This window comes from Kryptolebias marmoratus, linkage group LG22 (genome assembly GCF_001649575.2).
Source record: "Kryptolebias marmoratus isolate JLee-2015 linkage group LG22, ASM164957v2, whole genome shotgun sequence".
NCBI classification, from domain to species: Eukaryota; Metazoa; Chordata; class Actinopteri; order Cyprinodontiformes; family Rivulidae; genus Kryptolebias; species Kryptolebias marmoratus.
This window is the reverse complement of record NC_051451.1, coordinates 25,583,497-25,598,682: the sequence shown is the minus strand read 5'-3', so window position 1 is coordinate 25,598,682 and position 15,186 is coordinate 25,583,497. Positions and strand designations below refer to the sequence as shown.

Genomic DNA, 15,186 nt, shown 5'->3' with positions numbered 1-15,186 from the left:
GAGATGCGACAGCAGAATATGAATATGAGAATGTGTATGTTTGTTTCCAGGCGGTAGGAGGCGGTGTGATGCATTTGTGTGTGTGTGTGTGTTTGTAGAAAAGTCCATGAATCACATTCACAGATGTTCTCAGGCAATTATTAATGCTTAATAACACATTTATAAAGCATTAATAAATCCCACTTGTAAATCATTTTAAGCGCTGTGGAGCAATGGACTTCAAATTGTTTAAAAACTCGAATCCTTTCCGGGTCGTTAAGCATCAGAAATGGCTTCCATAAGATCCTTCCTGATCAGCTGGACGGATGATGAGGTGCCTTGCTCGAGGCACCACTGCGACACATGGGGAATTGAACCTGCAACTTTCTGGTCCCGAGACAGCTTCCTCATGTTAACGCACACCAGACCAGCAAGGTGTCCAAACTCCTGGTTTTATTGAGCTGCAGATGCTCGATCAGGTGGATTTGTTTAGCATTTGGCTGCTGTTTGAAGGTGTGCTTAGTTTCTGCACAATACTTTTACTTTTACTTTTTGTTTTACTGTAGATTTTATGAAATAATGACATATATTATATGAAGGGTTTGAGATTGTACCCACCATATTCCATGAGGACTGGGTGAGTTCTTATTCTGTATTATTATAATCTGTTAAACTTCAAAAATTAAACAGGGTGTACTTTTTTTTTTTCATCGTGACTTTATGAACTCATAAATTAAAAAGAAAATGGTTGCATTACAAGCTGACCCAGCTGACTAAAAAAACCCATGAGGTCTCATTAAAGCTCCCGCTACCAAAATATTGCACTAAATATGTCACTTAATGTCATTTTCTGCTGCTCATTACAGACAAAACGGTCTGAATTTATAACACCATGACCTAATCATGGATTCGAAACCCCAAATTAAAGCTTTAAAGTTGGAAGCTTCACACACTCAAATCAAATCTTGTCACTATTTGATACGTGCTGTAATTATAGAGTCACAGGAGTGTGGGTGATAAAACGCTTTGTAAAATGTTTCTTGTAAATCTTGAACTAATATTCACCAAACATTGTCACTTGGCTGCTCTTCGAGGCAAGAGGCTGTAATTCAGTAATGAAAATACTGGAGCCTGACTTCGTTTTTTTTTTTTCTTCTTTTGCCCGTACAAAATACTCGAGTATTGAGTCAGCCATGGATTAAATGACAGCTAAAATAAATAATTTTGTCCCAAAAATCACAACCCAACAAAAACCAACGCCACCTAAAATTGTGTCAACTTTGAACGTCTTGAAGACAAGAGGATGTAACCTTTTTTTTAAGGCATAGTAAGTATAAAAACAAGCTCTGGGTAAGGGGGCTGCTCCATCTTAAAGAGATTTCAGAGTGTATTCACCACATTGCTCAATGGGACCTAAACTCTTACTCATTTTTTCCCATTTATTAAAATAACTTCAAAAAAACGAAACAAAAAACAAATAAGTTTTTTTCTTATTGCCATGGCAACAAACAAGTAACTCATATCAGGAAAAAAACTTGTTTACTTATGAGCTTACTTGTTTTTTTAAACTATAGTTAAAACTAATATCATTAATGCTCATCCATCCATCCATCCATCCATCCATCCATCCATCCATCCATCCATCCATCCGTCCGTCCGTCCGTCCGTCCGTCCGTCCGTCCGTCCGTCCGTCCGTCCGTCCGTCCATCCGTCTAAGATTTCAGTGAGACTGAAACAAAAACTTTGCTTATCTTTTAGCAGTTTTCTCACAATTTCAGTCGACAGCCCAGTTGACCTAAAACTTAGCAGACTTCTTAAGTCTGTTGTGTTTGGCACAAGTTTGAAAAAATGCACAAACTGGAAAAAAAATCTGTTCAGAAATGTTATTTATGCTCATGTTTTGTTTCTTTAGGGCACTGCTTTTACATAAGGAAATACTTTAGTTGCCAAATAGTAATAAAAAACAACTTAATGTGAAAAAATAGTTGTTTTCCTCCATATCACCTACCCATAATTAATGTACATTATTAGAAGAAATTTCATATCATTGACAAAGAACATTAAATGCAATGAAGGGACATATTTGGGAAGAGACCTGATGAAGTTTTTCATGATTTGTTAATGAATATTTGTCAGTGTTGTTGCTGGGAGGGTGAAAACCTTCTAAAATGTCAGGTTTTCAGAAATAACGATTGCCTTGTTTTTTTGCTTGACGGCAGTTGCATATTTGACATTAACCAGGGGCTTTCGAAAGAGTCCGGAGAGCAAGAGGTCAGGATTTTCTCAAACTGCAGAGGACGTGTAATCCTATAATTGAAGTCAAAATACTCGAAGCCTCCCCGAAACTCCTCAAGTTTGCACTTAAGTAGATTTTAAAACAGCAACACACGCAGAGAGAGACTCAAAATAAGACAAAAAGGAGGAGCAGGTGAAGAAAGTGGACGGACGGATGTAAAATCAGTGCAGTTTAAACGTACCAAAGAGTGAGCAAGTTCAGGCCGCTTTAACGGCACCGAGAACAACAGGATTGCATGTGAGCCAGACCTTTGCTTTTAGTCAACAAATTCCTGGCAGATTAGGCAACAGGCCACTGTTTCTGCCCAGCACATCTTACATACCGCAACAAACATCCCACACATGACTCCTCAGTCTGTGCCAAACTGTAACGGGGAATGAAGGCGTTATCCGCAATTAATTACAGATTTAATTAGGATTCAGACGGAATAGAGGGTTCAGTTTATTAGGAAGTTGGTGAGCGAATGCAACCAAAATGGAGCATTATTTATTTATGCATTAATAAAAAGTTTAGTGGTTTGATGCTGAGTTCTGTAAAACTCGGTCTTGCATTTTTCTTTTTTTTTGTGAAATAAATTGTAGAATTCATTATGAATGGCCTTATATTTGATCCAATGTTAGATGTTAGGAGAGTGCGTCCACTGATTAATCACTTTTTGTTTGAAAAAAGTTTACACGGCCAAGAAATTTCTCTTTAGTCTCAATAAAAGTCGTCCTTTAATCTTTATCAGTGTCGTTTTTTATGTTAACTGCCTTTTTTTTTTTTTTTTATAGGGGAAAACTTCAACCTTATGGCCAATTTTCTGAAGCGGCACTCCAGTCTCAGATGTGTTGTCCAGCAGGGTACGTGACCTACATATTTTTAAAGACTCTGCAGCTTTTTAAAGAGTCAAAAATAGACATGTCGATGGTTCATATTCCGACAGATTTCCCACAGAAAGAGCAAGTCATCTGTGGTCGGCTTGTTGATTTTTCTCCCCCTCGCTTGTTTTTACGTCCTGTCCCTACCTGCACAGGGTGTTGTTGCTAACAGGCGGCCATTAAGTGGTTCCCTTGAGAGGCTACTAGAAGTGGGAGCGAGGAGAAACTGCGACGTTCTACGGAGGGCAGTGAGAATCTATCTTCACGGCCCATCTAGTGTCTGTGACCCCTGGTCACCTTTTCATGGGACCAACATGGTTCTCTTCCTGTCAGCGAAGTTAATATCTGTTCCCTCGAGGCCGAGGCAGTTCGGACCTGCTGCAGACGTCCGTCACGCATCGAGTTAGACCTGGTCCTTCGGGGTCAAACGTGGTGGAATTCAGTCCGGTTGTTTTTAATTTTAACATTTTAACATTTTAATTAAAAATGCATTTTATCTGTTTTTTACTTCTGCAAGTTTCATTATTACTTGCTTAAATCTTATTCGGATAACTAATATGTTAAAAAAATAGATTTTTTAAACATTATTATTTAATTTTACTACCAGAACGCAGCGATTTTTTAAGATTTAACTGACTTTGATTTTATCCGTCAATGCAAAAATGTTAAAAAGGTACCAAAAACACATCATACCCATCAAATGGGTACGTTAGCTTAAGAGTTTTCTTGTTATTCTGTTAAAACTTTATATTTTGAGTGAATTGCATGCTTAAAATGATCTCAAATCAAGAGCAGAGGTGGAAGGTTGCAAAGGTGGAAAGTAAACTGCTCAGGAGGCATACAACTTTAAATTCAAAAAAATTAATTAAGCAAAAGAAAAGTAGATATGAGGCGAATACACATCTAGTCCTCCAAAACACGGGAAATGTTTGCAGTGGATTTAAATTAAAACAGGCACAAAGTTCATTAACAAAACTAAAGTACAAGAGAATAAAATCTGAAAATATAGAAAACACAACAAAGACGGTAAACCATGAGAGCAAACTGCACAAAAAAACGACCAATCTGGATTTTGTGCAACTTGGTGAATAAAGTGCAAATTTGCATATCGTATTTGCATTTATTTCATTTTACTTATTGAACAGGGTTGACTCCAAATGTTGGCTGTAGTTTGTAGTGTTTTTAACAGATTTAAATCCAAAAACCACTTTGCTAAATCCAACAAAGCGACACAACACTTCAGCCCACCGTTGACCTCGCAGCGTTAATTTATTTGGGACGTTTCAGCAACTAAACCTTCATCAGACAATTTCTAACAATTAGAATCCGTCTTAAATAGAAAATTAGACTTGAGTGCTCGACCAGTTGCATCTAAACACTACAAATCATTCACAAAATTCACACATATTTACAGAAAGATGCACGGCTGCTTCACTAAAACATGTTCATCTCGGTACTCTCCTTTTAAGACGTGAAGCAATAACTTTAAAAACATCCGAATCACAAATGGCATCTAAAAGAGTCAAAGAACAGCGTTCAGACGTACTTCAGTGTTGGAGTTGATGTTTGAACGTTGTAGCTCCAGTCCACAAACGTCAAGTTCAGTCCCAAAAAACCTGAGTGAAGAAGGGTTATGGTGAGCATCATTAAAATGCTTCACGACAGGATAATCAAGTGATTCCCCAAACCCATTTGTTAAAGTAAGAGTTTCAAAATTTGAGCTCAGAATGCTCAGCAGTTTTATATTTAAACTGCAATTTAGTTTGTGGTCCGATGGAAGGTTAATACATGGCGTTTGCGTTAATTCCAACATTCACCAACATTAGTTTTGCCTGGCTTTGACTCATAATTAGAGGTAAGCCCGTGTTATTAACCAGAAAAGGTCTGTGTTGTTTCTCTGCCCACTCTCAGATTTGCGTTTGTTTCCTGAACGATACGTTGTGTGTGTGAGCTGTCCAGAAGATGCCTTAGCAAACCATAGAAACCCGAGCTTGGCTGCGGTGAGTGCTGTTTATACTTCTCTATTTCCTCTTCCAGTCGCTTGGCTAAGACGCCGGCGTTGGTCTGTGTGATGTTATGGAGATGTTTTGCCAAATTGTGCTCTCACTTATGTGTATGGGTCGTCTTTACAAGTGGGTGGAGGTTGAGCAGGGCTTCTTGTAGACCACAAAAACAGAATAAAAAGAGCCTGGATGTGTGTGAAGTCATGGTTCAAATCTGCTAAATCATCTCTCTCTTTCTCTTTTGTTTTTGACTTTTTTAAAGGGTCTACCTAAACGGTTCTTGTTTCTCATAACAGCTCTGAAACTTTTCTTGGCATTAAAGCCAACGTTAATAATTGAATCAATTAAAGGCATAGCGTTTCTTGATATCTCCCACCCTCCTCCATGCCAGAACATTAGCCATTTTTGGTCAAATCTTGAAAATAACATAACAAGAGGACAATATAGACAGCACAAAATGTAAATATGTGCTGTGAATAACTCTCAGCTACTACCACACCAAATCTGAGCTCAGTAGCTGTAAAAAAAGGTTGAGTTATACTGATTTTTGTGTTTTCTAAGGTCTCGTAGCTGCAGCAGCCATCTTGAATAGAGTCGATTCCAAAAGAAACATTTTTTGTGAACTGTTAGCTTTCAAAGTTATGTGTTGGGAATGACTTTCAGCTACTACCACACCAAATCTGAGCCCAATATCTGTAAAATTGACCGAGTTGCAGTCATTTCTATGTTGATTAGCTGTGGCGGCCAATTTGAATTACTTACTGAGAGTTTCATTAAAATACGTTCACTGGTTCATGAGATATTTTGCAGATGAACACACCTGCCTTTCATAATGGCAGACAATAACTATAATATAACTATAATAATTTTTTTTTTTAAAGTACAGCAAAACAAACATATTAGTCTCCTTTAAACTGTACATACTTAATATTTTAAGACAGCTACAGAAACATTTGTGCACTATTTGGGTTTTAAGAGATGCATTTATCTTGATTGTGCAGTCAGATTCACAACGTTGTGGTAAAGTTGCTGGTAAGTGTTTTAGGTCTTTTTGTGCAGTCGTGTTATTACCCACAATTCTTTGTTGAGATGTTAATTTGATCCTAGGATCCCCCGAGTAATTTGAGAGATGGCGGTGAATCATTTCACCTTGGCAGTCGCATCAAGCAGAGACATCTTTCCCATCACGTCTCATGATAATTGGCCCTTTTTTCTAAAAGGCTTTTTCTTTTTTTTTTTTTAATATGCCTGCATTTTCCACAGTCGGGCTTCCAATAAAAGCAGTGATTGTTAATATTTTTGTCGAGCAACATCAGTGAAAAGTTCAGATTGTGTAACCAATTTTCCAGTTCAAGGAGGCATTGCTGTCGATTGCGTTTCTCTGCTCAGGATGTGGTTCTCCGGGCTTATACAGTACAAGCAGAGGGAATTTTGGAGGGTGGGAGTCTTGTGGTGGGGTTCTCACTCGCTCAGCCTCGAAGGCTGGTTTGTGAGGGAAAGATACCAGACAGAGTGGCTGAAGGTTTTTCACATGACAAAAAGAATAATTAATAATCGTCCTCGCTCTTTTCTTTGTGCCTGAGATGTTTTGCTTTAATGTTACCAAAAAAAGACACAAATATGAGAAAAAAAATCTGCTTTTACTCATGTTGATGTTAAATATAATATTGTTGCTGTCTAAAAATATAGTGGTTTTCGGAGATCTTTGTCAGAGTTAATCGCGTGTTTTCGCAGGACTCTTTTATCCCACAACTTTTGACTGCATGAGCATGCGAGTCGAGAGAAAGAACAAGCCACATTTCCATGTGTTTAGAGAAGTTTCAGGTTTGTTAGGATTCAGCTTGTGTGACTTGCTGTAGAAAAATCTGTAACCACAGTGGAAAAGTTGACAAATGAGAACATTTCATAAGGTCAGTGGGTTATGTTGTAAGGGAACTAAGGTAACATCTGAGTCGGCCTTTAAATCCAACATCTCACTCCCACACTTCAGCATACCATTTGCAAGTTGTTTACCCTTCACTCCTACATCATTGTAGAAGTGTAGCATTTTTTCAGCTGTACTGTAGAGCCTGTGCAGCTTGCATCACAGGATCCATGTTTATCCCATATTTTGTCCTGCAGGCCTCCTTTAGCTGTTTCCTGGGATGTGGAGGGATTCCTGTGAAGAGTGGAAAATTTTCTCCTAAATTTAGCGTAATAATTATGGCCCAATAGTCTAATGGTTGGCAAATAGACTACATATCATCAAGGGGACATTCCATTTTTTAAAAAAAGCATACAAAAGAAACGACCCAATGGAATGTTGCTACTACCGATCGAAGAGTTTAATGAGGTTTCAGATTAGAGGAGCTATTAGTAGAGACAAGGTTTCTGGCCTTGTCTCCGGTTTCTGTGAGGCGTGCTCTCCGGTCCCCTGAGTAATTTGTCTCTAGGTCCCACATTCCAAAGATGGCTTGTCTTTTCAATGCTGGTCATCCTGTTGCCTGAATCACTCTAGTCCGAGCCCAGCTCCCCATCTGATTCTTTACAGCCTCCCAGGATGGAGGCAGGTGCCGGTGTTCTCGCAATCTGGGCTCAAACTTCAGAAATCAGTCCTTAAGGTGGTGTGATGAAATCTCTTTAGCCTTTGCCTAAATATTATCTGCATGACCAACTATGTCTACTAAAACTATGCTAAAAGTACATACCTGTACACAGCAAGCCGCTGTCCATCATGATAGAATAAAAAGGCTTGATGATGTCACCATACAAGCTCTAAGGGCAGTGAGAGGAGTTTAACAAAGTAACTTCCTTTACTCAGGATGATAACCCCTCTAAGACATGAAAAAGTCAGCCAGACTGTGGATGGTCTTTGCATGGTCTACAGCAGGGGTAGGCAACCCTGGTCCTGGATACCCACTATCCTGCAGGTTTTAGTTGTTTCCCTGCACTTCTGCAGGTCTTCAAGTTTGGTAGAAACCTGTTAATCACTCAGTCATTCAAATCAGGTGTGTTGGAGCAGAGAAACACCTAAAACATGCAGGACAGTGGCCCTCCAGGACCAGGATTGGGGACCTCAGGTCTACAGGAACGTATTAAAAATGCAGTGGGCTCCCCCATTGTTTAAACTAGTTCATTAGTGTGTTAGCAGCGTATCAAGGTCCTGGGTGGAGGAGTGTGGTGGCAGCATATCCAACGTATCCATGACGTGGAGCCTGAGCATTCCGGTGTGGCTTCGTTGTTGAGTATTTGAAGCACGGTATGCCATGTTAGCCTTGAGCACCATCACACCCACCCCTTGCTTGTGGTGCACCAAGTAAGTTAATGCAATACTCCTGTAAATGCGGCTACTATGTGGATTTTGTCCCGCTGCCGCTCACACTGCAACCAATACTATTGCGTCAGGCTCTCACCATGCAGCTGCGTTGTACCATCCACGCTTTCCACAAAGCAATAAATACCAACCAAGCTCAGCCGTCCTTCATTCCCCCTGCTGGACTCAAAGTAAATCAGATGGTCAGGACTGCTGGTCAGAGAAGAAAGAAGAGTAGATGGAGTCGAGGTTTTGCAGAGAAAACCCCTTCTCCTGCATCCTCTCATGCCGCTGGATGTTTCCTCCTCCACAGCAAGGCTGAAAAGATGGTCCATATGGGATTGTCCCACTGATTGTAACCAGGTCATGAAAACAACCAAGTACAGACGTGATACTCGTGGTGGTAGCTGAAGAGAGTTGTGCCATGGCAGGGCCTGGGGTAACAGTCGTACATGGTAGTATCATCATGGGAAAGTTCTGCTGATGTATGGAGTCTAGTGGGGCTGCAGGAGAGCATCTCAAGAATGCAGCAAATAGGAGTTAACCTGAAATCTAAAGGGTAGAAAAATACACGTAATTGTCATTTCAGTACTTATTGCATCCTGTGTACTGCAACGCTCTGTAGTGCTTTTATCAGCAGAGTACTTTTTACACTTTTTTTAACAATACGAATGAACAGGCAACTCTGGAAAATGTCTGAACCTGTTACTGTGGACACGATTAGCAGCTCCAAAGTTGTTGGATGCAGGCACTCTTACTTAACAGTTTGAAACCAATGGGTGGAGTGTGTCAGGCACCGCTGAACGTTACAACAAGTACTTTAGTTTCAGAACACTTTTTACTTTAAAGTCTGGAGTGTTATGTCTGGAGTTTACAGTTTTGACATCTGTATTAGCCAGATGCTCTCAGTCTGTTATGACCCAGAAACGTTGAAACGACTGTGGCTCTGCAGAGGTAGAGGCACTTTATTTTCCTTTTAGACGGTGGGAACCAAACAATAGGTTTTTGCGTGTTACACAATTTCATTGTTTTTCATGACATCTGAAGATTGAAAAAGATGCTTGTAGCTTGTGAGTCAGCACCCACAGTGAGGAGGGCAGAGCTAGTGTTTGGGATTGTCACCGTTGTTTTCTAGTCAGGCAGCGAGTGGGCAGCTGAGGTGAGTGGCGTGCTGCGCCGCAGAAGTTTGGATCAAAGGGAACGCAGATGTGTTTCCAGTGCCCCCCCTCCTCCTCTTTTGAGCTCTAGATGAGCCTGTGTGTTTACTCATGACCTCAGTGTGCCTCAGTTCCTCACAACTAAACAGCTAGCTGCAGTCCTTTCCCAAACGTTCAGCGTCTGCCGGCCCCATCCTCCTCCAATCAAACACACAATCCCTTTACAGTACACAATCGCGTCTTCTTTTCATCCGGTCTCAAGTTGTTTTCACTGATTTTCACAAAGTAAGTTCAAACAGTTAACAGCTTGTCTTAATCCCCCACATGGGTGGATCCAAAGACATTCGTCTATGTTTGGGGATAAGAACCTGTCCTCTATTTTAAACAAGTATGTGCCCATGCATGTTTGTTGACTTTGTTGCAAGAAAGCTGCGGTGAACTCAGACAAACAGGGCAGGCTTTCTTTGTAGCAGCAGGGTGGGTGAATCTGCGGACTGCATTCACGAACATCTCCGCAGGAGGTATTTCTGCCTGGAAAAGTTATTGTTTTTGTTTCTTGGTGCCAGTTTGAAGATGTTGTAAACTTGGCTTTCTCGTGGAAAGAACAGCTCAATATTTGGAGACAGAATTGGTTTGAGGGTGACTGGGGCATTTCTCGCTGGCATGAATTATTACCTCTTGAATGACGAGTTAGTTTTGATTTATGGGATGACATCTAACTGGTTTTGTTTGTTCTTGGAGAGATATGAAGATTCTGGAGTAATCCAAGCACAATAAATCTGTCTCTCAGATCAGAAATGATGGAAGCTTCTCATGATGACATGATTTCTGGTTTATCATAGGCTTGTATTTTCTCCTTTTTTTCAGGTAATTTCACAGTTTTTAAGATAAACCTTTGGAACTCATAGCTGTTTATATGAAATGCATAGATAACACTTTTCTGTATGTTAGTGTAAATCGATATAATCAGAAGGAAATGTCTTTAAATACCCATACGAGTGTTTTAGATCAGCTAAAGGCCATTTTCATATCTCTGCATTACTTGGAGTGCAGCTGCATTAGAAGATAAAGAGCCTGATCTTCCTGTCTGTACTCCTACCTTATCTGAGGTGACACAAGAGAAAATGGTATTTCACAGAGTCTAGCTGGTTATCTGTTTGAAGTTGCGTCCAGGAGCCATTCAAGGTTGGGGCAAGCTTCGAGGACTTGTACCGGTGTTGTTTTAAACCAAATGATTCATTCACTCTGCACTCCTTGCCCTTTTGGCAGGCTTATCTCTGTAAACTGACATCCAGATGTGCAGCCTTGATGCAGTTCCTGTGATGAAGTGATTGCTTTGTAGGTTGTTAGGCTGTACTCTCACCGGGCTGCAACTGTTGGCGACCTACGTAACTGTGAATATATTGTGACTTTTGCGTGACGTTCTTGCAAATGATTAGTCACATTTAATCTTAATTACATCTCAGTTTGATCAGAATTTGTCTCCAGTCACTCACAGACTCCAGAGGTGACCAAACAGTTTCTAAAGTTGCCTCACATTTCGTGCACTGTCTGACCCACATGGAAACTAAACTTAGAAGTCCAATCCTGGTTCTCTTTGGGCCACTATCCTGCATGTTTTACTTGTTTCTCTGCTCTAACACTCCTGATTCAGAGGTTAAATCACCTCTTCATGTTCTGCAGAAGCCTGTTAATCACCCATTGATTTAAATCAGATGTGTTGGAGCAGAGGAACAAGTAAAACATGCAGGATGGTGGCTCTCCAGGACCAGGATTGGAGACCACTGGTCTAGACCATGAAACAATGAAGTCCTATCATGGTCCTGGAGGGCCACTATCCTTCATGTTTTAGGTGTTTCTCTGATTTGAAGAGCAGAAAACCATCTAAAACGAGCAGGATGGTGGCCCTCCAGGACAGGGATTGGACACCACTACCATAAACTGTTTATATCTAGACATCAGACCAGAACCTGGATGTTGAAGCTGGAATAGGATCAGTCTCCCTGTCGGCCAATCTCAAGCTTTAAGTCCCACCCCCTCCATGTTATGTTAACAGATGGAACATTGCTCTTGGTCTTTGTTCCAGACATGTTTAAAATTTCAGGCCAACAAATAACATTTTACAGTTTAGATACAGAGAAACATTTTGTATCTGTGTGTTGAAGCAAGCAAACTGCATCTTGGTGCAGGGTTGAGTCCTTTTTACTTGGGTTGAAGTGGTGGCAGTCAGGTGTTTCTACTAACCATGCATCTTCCACCAACTGTTCAACAAGATGGCTACATCCAAGTCCTGATTAACACATAAAATGTATCTAATCTCTGTGATTCATTAGGTAGACACCAGCTGCTTCTTACCCCGCATGGAAAAGCAGGTAAAGTAAAGTAAAGCAACAGAACTAACTTTTGGAAAGGTGGAGATCGCTGCCTGCCCGGGCTGACATCATTTTTCTGGTTTCAGTCATTAAGTAAACATGGTTGTGTCGTGCTTCGATTGCCATGAATGATTGATGCTAACAATTAGTGAGGTGGAGCCAGATTGAAATGTCAGCAAGGCTGTTAACCCTCAACATTATCATCACCTGCCATCCAAGGCGCATCAGTAAGGTTTTCGCTCAGGTGTGTGTGTGTAAGCGATCTCATCAAACCCAAGAATGGCTGTAACTTTCAATTTGTCTCCAGATTTTGTTACTTTGTGCAACACTCATAGGAAACCCTTTTTTTTTTTACTGACATGTGGAGTGGTTGATATTGGATGCTTGTGAGGTTTCGACCCTCTTGTTGCAGAAATAAGATTTGCACAAACAATAAACAAAAGAAAGGTTCTGTGAAATAATTTTTTAGCTTTGTTTTTGTTTCAGAAATGTTTTTTATCTATTTTACAAATGAAAGACTGCAAATTGAACTTAATAGATGTCCTGGTTGTCCAAAAACAGCTATTTGCTTTATTTGTTTCAGGTTACCAAACCTTTTAACTCCTAATGTTATTCATTAATGCACCATCTCTCTTTCTGTCCTTTTTTTAAATCGCTTTTCTTCGCTTGTATATCTGAACTTCCTCTCTTCGAGCCTCTTCCTTTCCATGACTTGGTTCTTTCAGCGTCTCGTTCTTTTGAAGTCGTGCCGACAGGAACAGAAAGTTTCTGAACTTTCCCAGCGAACCCCCCCTCGGCCTCTTGTTGATTTTTCTTTCAAGATCATTTTCAAACAGAATTTATGCATATTAAACGGACATCAAGGCATTACTATGCAAATGGTGGCACCCGCATTTTATTAAAAAAATTTTTTCTCGCTGTCGTTGGGGTCGAAGCGGGATTGAGAAGGCGGATGCGAGTTTGTGTGTCGCGGTTGTTAAGTCCAGCTGTAGCTCTGTCTGTAAGTGAGTGTAAAGACTGAACTTCTGTCCACACTGTAGCATGACTTCAATCCTACACAAAGAGCAGCTTGTGGAGGACTTCCTGTGTGAGGATTCTTACACTTGTGGGCAAACCGGAGAGACAGTTGAGGTCAGGCAGAACGACTCTGGGAGGTGCTCCGTTTCAACACTCCTTACTCATGTTCGTTTTGTTTCCATCCAGGCTTTCGTTTAAAGCTTGTAGCTCACCAGGCAGCGGCTGTTGGGGAGCAGTTTGGGACAAAATCGCAAGGAAAAAACACAATTTTTCACCTAAAATCTCACAATAAATTTGCACGAGCGCCTGGTGATATCTGGTCCAACATTCACTGGGAGTATTCACAGATTACAATTACTGAAACTAAATTGAGACGAGTTTGAGATGACCTCGATGACCCTGTGACTATTTTGAGAGAAGATTTGTCTTGAACATGTTCAGAATTACAGTGAAGCGAGACGGAGGCCTTGTGACTCCAGCAGGGAAATTGAGAACCTATGAAAACATTTTGGAAACTCTGTTGGAGTCGCTGTTTGCAGTGTGTTACCAGCAGTCATTTATGAGACATTTTCCAAAAGGTTTAAACTAATTAAGGGTCAGTATGCATGCAAATTTCACCAAGTCTTCATCTATTCCCCAAAGATTACTCACCCCAAGTCCTGCAGCTGAAAAACCCTCTAATGAAAGCGAGGCTTTGGGGACAGAGATGTGTGCTGATGCTAAGGCGGAGATTTTTATATTCCTGCGTTTTCAGCAGACCAGTGGATCAACGTGAAGACGTGTCTTCTGGAAGTAAAGCTGAGCTGACCCGTGACCACGGTTTCCACTTTTTAATCCTTGCAAAATAACTATGATGGCAGACACAGACTCAGCTTTTTGTTTGTTTTTTTTAAAATTCAGGAGGGAGGGATGTGTCAACAAAAGCACCCCAACTGCAAAATTCGGGTGTCGATACCTGGTTCCACTGTAAAAAAACAAAACAAAAACAAAACAACTGTTGCATTAATTTTTCTGTAGTGTACATTTTAACAAGGCTTTGAATCTTCAGAAATCTTCGCCTCTCCCTTTTCCCGGTTTCCTCGTGTCAGTCACAGAGGCCCACTCTCTTGTTGCTCGAGTTTCGAACATGTTCGATAATTTTGTGCACCAAATTTTCTCAGAATCGTCACGTCTCCTCAGTTCAGTTTCTGTAATTCTAAAGCGCTTCAGCTGTTTTAGTTTTTGGTCAGTAGTATTTGCGTATTTTCTTGCAGTTTTGACCCGCCAGCTCGTCTCCAGCTGTCTCAGCCCGGCGAGATATTATCTTTTAAACTCTGTTATCTGTCCTTTTTCCCCTCAAAGACATCTCAGATCCGACTGCAGCTCCAACACCCAGTTCTCCAGCTCGCCCTTACAGCTTAGGCCAGTTACCGTTTTCCTCTTGTGTTGCATCTCATATGTTGTAATTAGTAACAAAACTTGACTTAATGATTTTTCTTTCTCGTCTAACAACAACCGCCAGAGCTGACCACATTGGCTTTCCCCATCTTAAAGTGCACATTGATCATTTTACAGACCAGTTTATAGGATGGCAATGATCTGAAAAATGGCTGATATTAAATAAACAAAGTGGCCACAGTGTTGAGTTTTCCAAGATTAAACTTCTGTGCGGTTTTATTTCCTCACAGCAACAGTTTTTTAGAGTTTTGCGTCGAGTGAGGAGCAGCAGTCTGTGAAATGCATTTTAATCTGCTCCAACACTTTGGTCCAGAGTGCACATTGTAGTTCCTATTAGATGAGTTGTTGTGACATTTGGCCCAGAGAGAAATCCTTAAAAGTTTCGGTGAACTCCTGACCATTTATCTCAGAACACTTGAAGGTTTTATTTGACTTTTTTCTGTCAAACATCTACATCTTGATTAGATATTTATAGTCTCCAAATGGTAAATCCTACTTTTTTCCCCCTACATTTTTATTTTGAGGATTGAAAAGTGGATGATGATGTAACTGTGTAAGTGTGTCTTTGCCTGATTTAACAGCATAGCTCATGAAACAATGGGCAGAACCGCATTCAAGATGGCTGCCACAACCAGGGCCATAGCCAGACTTCAAAAAATCCTGAGGTCAACCCCTCATTATCCCTCTGCACATCAGTTACAATGAAGACCAAAACTTAATTAAAATAGAAGCATTTATTTAAAACAAGTGACTTGAATGTGTATATGACATGT

At 40.5% G+C, this 15,186-nt stretch overlaps 1 protein-coding gene across 5 annotated transcripts in view; it reads left to right on the top strand.

The window, feature by feature from the left end:
• LOC108248137 (SLX4 interacting protein) overlaps positions 1-15,186 on the top strand; it is a 43,294-nt gene that overhangs the window by 23,834 nt on the left and 4,274 nt on the right. For all 5 annotated transcript variants that reach the window (XM_037973407.1, XM_037973406.1, XM_025010698.2 and 2 more), the window contains exons 5-6: positions 3,049-3,117; positions 5,047-5,135. In XM_037973407.1, coding sequence (XP_037829335.1) covers positions 3,049-3,117; positions 5,047-5,135 — 158 coding nt within the window. The remainder of the gene's footprint in view (positions 1-3,048; positions 3,118-5,046; positions 5,136-15,186) is intronic.